Source organism: Oncorhynchus clarkii, chromosome 13 (genome assembly GCF_045791955.1).
Source record: "Oncorhynchus clarkii lewisi isolate Uvic-CL-2024 chromosome 13, UVic_Ocla_1.0, whole genome shotgun sequence".
Taxonomy (NCBI): domain Eukaryota; kingdom Metazoa; phylum Chordata; class Actinopteri; order Salmoniformes; family Salmonidae; genus Oncorhynchus; species Oncorhynchus clarkii.
Window position 1 is genome coordinate 58,281,405 of NC_092159.1, and position 12,774 is coordinate 58,294,178.

Sequence of the window (12,774 nt, forward strand, 5' to 3'; positions counted from 1 at the left end):
AGGCCTACAGTAGAGACCAGGAGTATTGCATAGGCCTACAGTAGAGATCAGGAGTGTTGCATAGGCCTACAGTAGAGACCAGGAGTATTGCATAGGCCTACAGTAGAGACCAGGAGTGTTGCATAGGCCTACAGTAGAGACCAGGAGTTTTGCATAGGCCTACAGTGGAGACCAGGAGTATTTGCATAGGCCTACAGTAGAGACCAGGAGTATTGCATAGGCCTACAGTAGAGATCAGGAGTGTTTCATAGGCCTACAGTAGAGACCAGGAGTGTTGCATAGGCCTACAGTAGAGACCAGGGGTATTGCATAGGCCTACAGTAGAGACCAGGGGTATTGCATAGGCCTTCAGTAGAGACCAGGAGTATTGCATAGGCCTACAGTAGAGACCAGGAGTGTTGCATAGGCCTACAGTAGAGACCAGGGGTATTGCATAGGCCTACAGTAGAGACCAGGAGTATTGCATAGGCCTACAGTAGAGACCAGGGGTATTGCATAGGCCTACAGTAGAGACCAGGGGTGTTGCATAGGCCTACAGTAGAGACCAGGGGTGTTGCATAGGCCTACAGTAGAGACCAGGGGTGTTGCATAGGCCTACAGTAGAGACCAGGGGTGTTGCAAAGGCCTACAGTAGAGACCAGGGGTGCTGGAGGCGTTATCCGTTGGGCACAATGTTCAGTTCTTTGTTGCTATGAATATTAGTTGGGTGGGCAGTGGACGCAGATCAGTCTTCTCAACTCCTATGGTCATTGTCAAACGTTGGCTATACAGAACAAACAGATCTGTGACCTGGCTATAGAAACACTGCAGTGCAGACAGACATTAAGGTAAGAACAAGCAAGGCTCTACGTCGCTGACTATAGTCTGGTCCTGCCAGATCTGTTTGTGTTATTTGGCATGACAAAGTCCATAGGAGTGGGCTATACACCACAGATCTGGGACCAGGCTTCTGACCTACTCCAACATTGAGAACGTTGCATTCCCTTTCGAGTAGGCCCCCGAGACATCTCCCTATCTTGTTTTGCAGGCAACAACATGTCTTAAGCTGCTTTCTGATTTCACAATGTGATTTCCTCTGTCGACTCACCAAAGTATAATTCTGCAACAAACAAAAACCGTTCCTGTCTGATTCTCAGAGAAACTCTGAAAAAACCTTATCCCCAAAAACTGTGGCAATACTTGAAAGTAAAGTGGCTATAGTCCTCTTCCAATATCCACCCACTAACTTACTTACTTAGAAGGAAGTTATGTATTGCCAATATCCACCCACTAACTTACTTACTTAGAAGGAAGTTATGTATTGCCAATATCCACCCACTAATGTTCTACTTAAAAAGGAAGTTATGTACAGTGTTGGGCAGTGTATTCTATGTGGTACGCTAGTATGAACATGGGAAGGTAGCTAATGGGCTGGTGTGCCAGCAGCAGTGGGTTAGTGACAGAGTAAGCTCTCTCTCCTTCCTTGGTAAAGGCTCATCCATCTACCTTTGAGAGAGCAGCCACAAGAAACTCTGGCAGTAATACCCCTATTGTGCAAACCTGAACCGTACTGTGCTGGTCCGTATAGCCCATTTTCTTTCCACATTGTCCTTTCCAGCACAGTTCCAGCAGCTATAGAGGATGCCTAACCAGGCCAGTGCAGTACAGCTCATGCTTGGCTCAGCAGTATGAAAAAGGTGCAACAGTTTAGCTGGGGTTGGATTTGCATAGCGTTCTATGGTGTGATAGGAGCCCCCACACACACACTAACCAGGTGCATGTACTTGGCAAAGCAGTGGATGCCGAGTGCACAGAAGAAGGTGCTCCCCAGAGAAATGCTCCATGCTAGCAGGTGCACCGCCATCCCAGACAGCCTGCCCTTCTCCTCCTCTCCGCCTTTCACCTCCGACAACAGCTCCTGGAAAGAATGAAGAGACAGTTTATTTATTTATTCAACAAGGACAGTACACAATAACCAACAATACAGCTCATTTTCATCAGTAGCCAAACAGTGTTTGTGAATGTAGAGTCAGTGAAACTACAACACTGAAAAATAACTTCCCCAGTCAGTATTTTAATCTGCGTCATAATGTAGTTCCTTTTAGCTAACTTAGTCTTATTTGTACATCTTAAAATGGTTGCATATTCTTGTTCATTTTCTGTTGACACTGGGCAAGAATGTAGCTTTCTATAGGCATGCTACACCACAAACACCTAGACCCACATCCTGTGTGTGTTTCAATACCAGCTAGAACAGTTGTCCTTTAGATACTGTAGATATGCAGATCTATCCGAGGCAAATTGACGGACTGGGAGTGGCCTTCAGCCTCTGACTGGCTGACTGACTGGGAGTGGGCTTCAGCCTCTGACTGGGAGGGGCCTTCAGCCTCTGACTGACTGACTGGGAGTGGCCTTCAGCCTCTGACTGACTGACTGACTGGGAGTGGCCTTCAGCCTCTGACTGACTGACTGACTGACTGGGAGTGGCCTTCAGCCTCTGACTGACTGACTGACTGGGAGTGGCCTTCAGCCTCTGACTGACTGACTGGGAGTGGCCTTCAGCCTCTGACTGACTGACTGACTGGGAGTGGCCTTCAGCCTCTGACTGACTGACTGACTGGGAGTGGCCTTCAGCCTCTGACTGACTGACTGGGAGTGGCCTTCAGCCTCTGACTGACTGACTGACTGACTGACTGGGAGTGGCCTTCAGCCTCTGACTGACTAACTGACTTGGAGTGGCCTTCAGCCTCTGACTGACTGACTGGGAGTGGCCTTCAGCCTCTGACTGACTGACTGACTGACTGGGAGTGGCCTTCAGCCTCTGACTGACTGGGAGTGGCCTTCAGCCTCTGACTGACTGACTGACTGGGAGTGGCCTTCAGCCTCTGACTGACTGACTGACTGGGAGTGGCCTTCAGCCTCTGACTGACTGACTGACTGGGAGTGGCCTTCAGCCTCTGACTGACTGACTGGGAGTGGCCTTCAGCCTCTGACTGACTGACTGGGAGTGGGCTTCAGCCTCTGACTGATTGACTGGGAGTGGGCTTCAGCCTCTGACTGACTGACTGGGAGTGGGCTTCAGCCTCTGACTGACTGACTGGGAGTGGGCTTCAGCCTCTGACTGACTGACTGGGAGTGGGCTTCAGCCTCTGACTGACTGACTGGGAGTGGGCTTCAGCCTCTGACTGACTGACTGGGAGTGGGCTTCAGCCTCTGACTGACTCACTGGGAGTGGGCTTCAGCCTCTGACTGACTCACTGGGAGTGGGCTTCAGCCTCTGACTGACAGACTGGGAGTGGGCTTCAGCCTCTGACTGACAGACTGGGAGTGGGCTTCAGCCTCTGACTGACAGACTGGGAGTGGGCTTCAGCCTCTGACTTAGCATAGAATATGAGCTTGATCAGGCCTCTATCCTATCTGATCTATTTTGTTTGTTATAGTCTACGCAGGATTTTGCTCCTGCCCATCACTAACATGCCTGATTCAAACATGCCTGATTCAAATGATCAGCAAATAATCATGGCTCATCACACCTAAAACAAATGATCATGGCTCATCACACCTAAAACAAATGATCATGACTCATCACACCTAAAACAAATGATCATGGCTCATCACACCTAAAACAAATGATCATGACTCATCACACCTAAAACAAATGATCATGACTCATCACACCTAAAACAAATGATCATGACTCATCACACCTAAAACAAATGATCATGACTCATCACACCTAAAACAAATGATCATGACTCATCACACCTAAAACAAATGATCATGGCTCATCACACCTAAAACAAATAATCATGACTCATCACACCTAAAACAAATGATCATGGCTCATCACACCTAAAACAAATGATCATGGCTCATCACACCTAAAACAAATGATCATGGCTCATCACACCTAAAACAAATGATCATGACTCATCACACCTAAAACAAATGATCATGACTCATCACACCTAAAACAAATGATCAGTGAATCATGGACCACATTTGGCTGAATAAGGTGTATTAGTGATGGACACCTGTTGATGTTAGTTCTACAGCACTAGAGTTGGAAACCCCTGGGTCTTGTTCATTAGGCACAAAATGGAATAAACAGACTGAAACAGGGAGGGACTACCTGGATTTGTCCAATAAGAAATGCTTATTTGAGTTTTTGGGCTGGAATTGTATTTTTATTTTTTCATTGTGAGCCCTAATGAACATGATCCTGTCCCGTACCTTGAGCTGGGTGGTGATGTTCTCCGACTGCAGCCTGACAGACATCTTCTTGCTGACTTTGAAATCCCAGGAGCAGAAGACCTTTATGGCCATGTTTCCCTGAGACTTGAACACACGGAAACTCCTCTCAAAGGACTTGGACATGCTAAGACAAGTACAATGAAAACATTTTATTAATCACATGAAAGACCAACAAGGAGAAAAAGGTCAAAGATCTGTCTTGCCAACTCTTATGGGCATTTTCACACCAACACGGACCATAGCAGTTGGCTGTAGAGCACAAGCAGATCTTGGACCAGGCTAACAAAGAGATTCCAAATGAATAGATCAGGGTCATATTCACGTTATGATCAATGGTTGCGTTTACACAGGTAGCCCAATTCTGATATTTTGCTGGTAATTGGTCTTTTGACCAATCAGATCAGATCTTTCGCCAATAATTGGGCAAAATATCAGAATTGGACTGCCTGTGTGAACGCAGCTTAAAAGTGATAATCTGATCCTATATCAGCACTTCAAAAGGTTTGAGAGGGTTGTTCAACCTGTAAACGAGGACGATGCCGGTGATAAAGAATGTTATGCCGATGGTGAAGCAGTAGGCTAAGGGAATGTTGTAGGCCATCATGTGAGGGTCACTGGTGGTGCCGCAGCCAGTCCCGGCGGTGGCTTCATCAGGTCTACAACTGGTGTTGATGGTGGAGTTGGTGTAGTAGCCATAAAACATTAGAGAGTTGGAGAGATAACCCTGAGAAGGAAGAGAGGTGATGTGGTTTCAGAAACAGACTGACAACACTGATGTAGTGTTTTGATATAGAAGTGCTCTTGCAGGTGCTTTACATTTGTATGGGTGGGCATTGCATTGTGACTTAGCTAGGTATGTCAGCAGCAGTTGTTTTATTGGCGTAGGCTGGATTTACACTCCACTAGGTGTACTCTGTAGAGGCTCAACAACCACGTCGTGCTTTCACCGCACACAGCAGAGATTTTGGTACATGCCAGAAATTGTAACTTAACCAATCGGTGACATTTCGCTGGACGATCGGTGGAGTTTCAACTTTAGAGTGAATCACATTAAGGTCAAAACCTTGTGGATGAACATAATCAACCAATCAATCATAAACCTCATCTTACCGTGCCGGTGAACAGCTCCAGGCCTGTGACTCTGTGGGAGCTGGGGGTGTGAAGGGGCGGGTGGATGGCCTGGGGGAGGACCAGGAACAGGCCGTTGATGAGGAAGAGAAAGACGTTGAAGAGCAGAAGAGTCCTGATGAAGAGAAAGTAGGAGAGCACACCAGTGCCAAAGCGGCCACCCAGCCTCTTCAAAGCCACCTGCCACAACTGCAGGGAACTGAGGATGAAGAGACATCCGAACCAGATGTGATACAAAGCCTGTGGACACAGAACGCAGAGTAACTTTCATGCCTAACATCTCTGTGCAGAGATTAACGTCAGGATTGGAGCACTTTCCTCAGATTTTACATCTGAATGATAGTCGTGAAATTGCCAACAGCATGTTTTATGCTAGTGATAGCTTGGTTATACTCACTCGCTTAAGGAAGCTACAGCAGGGAACCTGGCTGCTCAAGAGGGACTGTCCAACTTTGTCACTGAATACAAGTTTCCTAAGGAGAGATGTTGATTGTAAAAGGGGTCTTTGAAGATTCAGCAATGATGAGAGAAGGGTTTAAGTAGCTTTCGTGTAATTTGTTTATTGTCAAATTTTACATTGGCATCATGTAAAGCAAATGGTGTCCTGGAACAATTAAGATATTCTCTTCATTGTTTGTAATTGATTATGGCACACACCTCAGTTTAGTCTTCTCAGCCAGACTAAGGGGCGTGGCACGCAGCATACGCACACGGTCACCGGCCGACAGACTCTGAAGATTGTTGACCAGCTCCTGTCTCTTGGTCTCTGTAATCCACACAAAGTTAAAAGGATACCGTAAAACTTCAATTAAATAGCCCAGGCATTTATTTGCTTCAATCACTGAACACAACCGCAAATATAAGAGACAGGCTTGTATTTGCCTGGCTATTAAGAGAGCATGCAACTGGCATGCTGACTGCAGAAATGTCCAACAGAGCTGTTGCCAGATAATTTAATGTTAATTTCTCTACCATAAGCCGCCTCCAACATTGTTTTAGAGAATTTGTCAGTAGGTCCAACCGGCCTCAACCACAGATCACATGTAACCACAAAAGCCCAGGACCTCCACATCCGGCTTCTTCATCTGTGGAATGAAACTGGCCTCATCTGAGACCAGCCACACTGACAGCTGATGAAACTGTGGGTTTGCACAACCGAAAAATGTCTGAACAAACTGTCAGAAAACGTCTCAGGGAAGCTCATCTGTGTGCTCGTTGTCCTCACCAGGGTCTTGACCTGACTGCAGTTTGGCATCGTAACAGACTTAAGTGGACTAATGCTCACCTTCGATGGCCACTCGCATGCTGGAGAAGTGTGCTCTTTACGGATGTATCCCAGTTTCAACAGTACCAGGCAGATGGCAGATGTGAGGGAAAGCGTTTTGTTGATTTCAACGTTGTGAACGGAGTGCCCCATGGTTGCTGTGGGGCTATGGTATGGGCAGACATAAGCTATGGACAACAAACACAATTGCATTTTATCGATGGCAATTTGAATGCACAGAGATATCGTGACAGGAATCTGAGGCCCATTGTCGTGCCATTCATCCATCACCTCACATTTCAGCATGATAATGCACAGCCCCATATCGCATGGATCTGTACACAATTCCTGGAAGCTGTACATGTCCCAATTGTTCCATGGCCTGCATACTCAGACATTTCACCCATTGAGCATGTTTGGGATGCTCTGGATTGACATGTACGACAGTGTGTTCCAGCTCCCGCCAATATCCAGCAACTTCGCAGTCATTGAAGAGTGGGACAACATTCCACAGGCCACAGTCAACAGCCTGATCAACTCTATGTGAAGGATATGTGTCACGCTGCATGATGCAAATGGTGGTCACACCAGATACTGACTGGTTTTCTGAGCCACGCCCCTACCTTTTTTTTTTAAGGTATAGGTGACCAACAAATCTGTAACTAACAAAAAAATGTGTTTGATACCATTCCACTTATTCCGCTCCGCCAATACCACAAGCCCGTCCTCCCCAATTAAGGTGCCACAAACCTACCGTGGTTCCCAGTCATGAAATCCATAGATTAGGGCCGAATGAAATGCATTTCAATTGACTGATTTCTTTATATGAACTGTTAGTCAGTGAAATCTTTGAAATTGCTGCATGTTGATTTATATTTTTGTTCAGTATAACATTTTCTAACCAAACCTTGATATCTTTAACTTCTACCAGCGGAGTCATTCTTGTTGGTACAGCCCATCTCAGCAGAGCACACAAAACAGACACCGACTCCCAGCGGAGGGACAGAATGTTCACTCTGTTCAAAGGTTGATCTAAAAGATCTAAAACTGTCTGGTTTCAAATGCCATACACATTGTCATGTGTCTGTAGTGAGGGTGGTAGAAGGCCCCTCAAAGCTGGTGAAAGACTATTGCCTTCAGGGGTGGATGGTGAAGTGGGTTTGGGGATTCACCTTCCTCACAGACATCCTCAGAGTCTGCCTCGATCCCATAGCCACGGATACTAGGTCTGGAGGAGAGGGAAACGTCTTGGGTCTGGCGGTGGTACCTGCGCAGCTGAGTAGAACGGATGTTGCACTGGGAGATGATTTCAAGACGACTCTGCTGCCCTGAGTGAGGAGAGACCATTTCCTGAGGTTTAAAAGGAGGAAGATTACATTTACTACCTGGGTGTATTCACTAGGAACCAAACGGAAACAAATGGCCGAAACAGTTGTCTAACTTGAACTTGTCCAATAAGTATTCTGTTGCACAGCATACATGGTTCGCTACGGTGTGCACTAATGAATACACCTCAGCAGTTTATTCAAACGTCAACCACTTGTGAGGTCAGTGGCTTTTGCGTAGGCCATATTCTCCTCCAGTAATTTTCTGAAACTTCTGACACAGTAAGAAAAGAGACAGGAAACTCATCTAATGACTTATGCAGGTTCTTAGACCCCACATTTTGACCATCCACATAGATGTAGATTTCCGAACCATTGTACATATTTAAAATGTGTGTGGTGCGTTTACACTTATCCAGAGTGACTTACAGTAGTGAGTGAATACGTTTTCATACTGATTCCCGGTAGGAATCGAACACACAACCCTGTGTGCTATGCTCTACCAACTGAGCCACATGGGTAACAGGGCAGAGACAAGAGGAACTGCAACATTTTTGTATGCTCTCAAAATATCACCCATAGTCTCTTTATGAGTCACACAAAAGCCTTTGGCCTGGGTCTTGTTCATTAGAGCACAACGTGGCAAAACCGTTTGCAACGTCAAACGAAAACAAGCATTTATTTGGACAAATTCAGGAAGTACCTCACGGTTTCAAGCCGTTTTCTTCCCTTCTGTGTCTATTAAACACAACCCTGAGGTTTCCCCTTAACAAATCGGCTTGTGACTGAAAGGATGGTCTCACCGATGCTGCGACTGGGCATGGAGGACAGGACCCTCAGGGTGGCGGTAGACCAGCTCTTCCTGACCAGAAGGTTGGTCTGTATGGATTCCTCACTCCTCTCATCTGCCCGCTCTCTGACATCACTCATCTGGCTGGCCAGCCTATCTGTGGGGAACATATGATTGAATATGATTAATCAGATGATAAAATATATTCAGTAAGACACACTGTACTGGCCTTGGTCGTTTTCATTAGGGCATGCAATGGAAAATTATTTTAAAAAATGTTTCAACTGCAAACATTTCTTATTGAACAAGTCCAAGTAGCCTCTCCTTGTTTCATTCAGTTTTGTTACATTTGGTGCCTAATGAACACGACCCTGGTGGTAGTCTGCTTGTGCTTTATCCAACTCCTCTGTGTATTATGTTCTTTGTCATACATGTAGGCATGGCAATGATAAAGACAAGTTGGCTACAGCACAGTATGGGACCAGGCTAACACTGTTATGGACGTAGTGGTTATCAGAGGGAGTTAGAAGATATCAGTCCTCACCTCAATGAGCATATCAGTTCACTGGAAAACATTCACTTGTAACAAACTGGCTACGTCCTAAAAGACAACCGATTGCCCACATAGTGCACTACTTTTGACCAGGGCCCATAGGGAATAGGGTGCCACTTGGGATACAACCACATATAGAAGTACCTCTGCCTTCTGTTGTAAGGACCTCCATTTCCAGGGTTTCAGGACTGCCACTCTCCAGACCTGTTCCCGTCATAGAGTCCTGGGCCGTATCATCACCCCTAAGACTCCTGGTCGTAAACAAATGCACACACACACAGCAGTGTTATTCTAGTGGTTAGAGCGTTGGGCCAGTAACCGGAAGGTTGCGGGATCGAATCCCCGAGCTGACAAGGTCAAAATCTGTCATTCTGCCCCTGAGCAAGACAGTTAACCCACTATTCCCCCACACCTCTCTGATTCAGAGGGGTTGGGTTAAATGCGGAAGACACATTTAAGTTGGACAACTGACTAGGTATCCACCTTTCCCTTATTCTTGGTTTTATCTACATATAAAAACACATTCAATATGAATTATGCAACAATTGAGGAAAAAATAGCCAGTGCTTGTAGATGTTATGATTTCCTATTCTCAGGACAATGATTAATCGAACAAAAGGATCCAATGTTGCCAAGGCAACTGGGGTCACTGGAACATATCCAAAAGAGAGAAACAGACCAGAGGACAAATAACTGCTTCTAAATGCTAGTAAAACTAAGCACATGCTCTTCAACCGATCGCTGCCCGCACCCGCCCGCCTGACTAGCATCACTACTCTGGACGGTTCTGACTTAGAATATGTGGACAACTACAAATACCTAGGAGTCTGGTTAGACTGTAAACTGTCCTTCCACTCACATTAAACATCTCCAATCCAAAATTAAATCAAGAATCTGCTTCCTATTTCGCAACAAACACCTCCTTCACTCATGCTGCCAAACATACCCTCGTAAAACTGACTATACTACAGATCCTTGACTTCGGCGATGTCATTTACAAAATAGCCCCCAACACTCTACTCAGTAAATTGGATGGAGCCTATCATAGTGCCAACCGTTTTGTCACCAAAGCCCCATATACTACCCACCACTGCAACCTCTATGCTCTCGTTGGCTGGCCCTCACTACATATCCGTCGCCAAACCCACTGGCTCCAGGTCATCTACAAGTCTCTGCTAGGTAAAGCCCCGCCTTATCTCAGCTCACTGGTCACCATAGCAACACCAAACTGTAGCACACACTCCAGCAGGTATATCTTACTGGTCATCCCCAAAGCCAACACTTACTTTGGCCGCCTTTCCTTCCAGTTCTCTGCTGCCAATGACTGGAACGAATTGCAAAAATCTCTGAAACTGGAGTCTTATATCTCCCTCTCGAACTTTAAGAATCAGCTGTCAGAGCAGCTTACATTTGCACGCACTGCACATAGATTCTTCTATTTTTCTTTTCTATTGTGTTATTGACTGTACGTTTGTTTATGTGTAAGCCTGTGTTGTTGTTTTTGTCACACTGCTTTGCTTAATCTTGGCCAGGTCGCAGTTGTAAAAGAGAACTTGTTTTTAACTGGCCTACCTGGTTAAATAAAAAGGTGAAATAAAAATTAAATAAATAAATGAAAATCATTTTTCTGTAAAAAAAATTCTGTGTACACTTTAACTACTAAAACCACATATAACGTATGTAGAACAGATAATGAAGCTACATATTTTAAATAAGATTGTCTTTGAGAACTAACATTCACTAAACAAACACTAGACAGTCTGGGAGAAACTAAAATTCCTAAATGTCACTGCAATAAAGAAGCACTTTTTTATCAACTTCCACTGTACTCCAAAAGCTCTTTGCTTCAGTTTGCTCCTCAAATCAACCTTGGTTAGAGAGCGGCAGTGTTCCCTTCCCTTGCAACCATACAGTAGTTGGACAGCGTTAAAGGAACTTTTGAATGGGATGTTTAGACCTTGACTAATCTCACGTGAACAGACTGCATAAACATAAATGGTCATCCAGTATCTGACCAAATTACGCAATAATGTTGTTCCGGGTTAACTGAGATTAAACCTTGACCTATTCCAAACTAATGATGTCCTATGCACCAACTATGTACAACCAGACAGAGAGAGTGTGTGAAACTAGAACTAACAACGAGGAACAACAATGCACACACAATAATGCAGTATCTCCTGCAGAATATGCAACTGTGGACAGACATGGGCTACAAAACACAGCTCTACTTAAACATCCCGCCATTAACAGAGAGATGAGAGTAAAGAGCAACTTACTCTAATTCAAGCTCCATTATAGGTCTCAGATTGAAGTCCACACTGTATGCCATCCTCCTGGCCTTCACTCTGCGTGGCCACACCTGTCTGTCTGTATCATGGACTTACCCTTTTCCAATCAGACAGAACCATAGGGGAGCACACCAAGAAGAAAGGATTGGTGGAACAGAGGTACTGTTGCGTTGTGTTACTGTAGTTAGTGCATCGTCCCAGTCTTGTCTTCCAGTTCCCAGGAGAGGGAACTATTAGGAGCTCTTAGTGGGTGGGTTTAGGAGTTAGGACTTTGTCTGACCAACTTACACTCTCAACTCATTATCTACCAAACCCAAAATATGAAGAAAAAAAAAAGACTGACGGAAGGGTTGTTTCACAATCAAAAGAAGACTATAGAGGAAGTGGTCCCTCCCACAGACCACTAGTGTACTCCTTCCTCCGTCCTCCATCCTCCCAAAGATCCTTATCACAGGCAATGTGCCATGTTCACATGTTATCAGGAACTTCTTCAACAGGAATTGAGAGGAACTTATGGAGGTTAAAGAAAATAAAAACAATCAAGGACTAACCATCCATTATATCAACATTATTGTTGTAAGCATACATTGTTTACATTTAATTCATTTACAAACAGAGTAAAACAAGCTTTCGGGTTCTGACGGGGTAGTACAGTTGAGCTAAGCCCATGAGGCATTTAAGTTCTATTCTGCAAAAATGTATGTAGAAATTGCTTACTGCCCCTTTAAGCTCCCTCTTGGATCTAGTTGAGTTCATTTTACTAAAGAAAAACAATAACACAGTATGTATATTTCTAATAACTAGTTTCTGGAATACCTTTGGATTTTATATAAAGCTATCCAACAAAATGTATTAAATAAATTCATCCAGAGTTTCTAAGTGATTGACAGCAGTGGAGGCTGGTAGGCGGAGCTATAAGATGACAGCTCATTGTAATGGCTGTAATGGAATCATTGAAACAGTATGAAACATATGGAAACCTCAAGTTTGAGTCCGTTCCAATAACTCCATTCCAGCCATTACACAGAGCCCGTCCTCCTATAACTGTTCCCAACAGCCTCCACTAATTAACAGCTGTGAATTGATTCAATGTGTTAGTTCCATTTCCACAGGTTTCCAGATGGAAACACAATAGAAACAACACCAGTCAATACACTAAACTTCTGAATCATAATTCATAGGCAGTAGCC

The 12,774-nt window shown here is 44.9% G+C and overlaps 1 protein-coding gene across 1 annotated transcript in view; it reads right to left on the reverse strand.

Annotated features, from left to right (window-relative positions):
* The window catches only part of LOC139424077 (transmembrane channel-like protein 6), a 31,269-nt gene extending 19,345 nt beyond the window's left edge, over positions 1 to 11,924 (reverse strand). Inside the window, exons 1-10 of the mRNA XM_071175772.1 lie at positions 11,573 to 11,924; positions 9,438 to 9,544; positions 8,754 to 8,897; positions 7,798 to 7,953; positions 6,019 to 6,127; positions 5,759 to 5,834; positions 5,344 to 5,601; positions 4,755 to 4,957; positions 4,213 to 4,357; positions 1,751 to 1,897 (exon numbers count right to left, since the gene is read on the reverse strand). Of these exons, the coding sequence (XP_071031873.1) occupies positions 1,751 to 1,897; positions 4,213 to 4,357; positions 4,755 to 4,957; positions 5,344 to 5,601; positions 5,759 to 5,834; positions 6,019 to 6,127; positions 7,798 to 7,953; positions 8,754 to 8,897; positions 9,438 to 9,544; positions 11,573 to 11,625 (1,398 nt within the window). The 5' untranslated portion in view covers positions 11,626 to 11,924. The remainder of the gene's footprint in view (positions 1 to 1,750; positions 1,898 to 4,212; positions 4,358 to 4,754; positions 4,958 to 5,343; positions 5,602 to 5,758; positions 5,835 to 6,018; positions 6,128 to 7,797; positions 7,954 to 8,753; positions 8,898 to 9,437; positions 9,545 to 11,572) is intronic.
* Between the last annotated feature and the right edge of the window lie 850 nt (positions 11,925 to 12,774).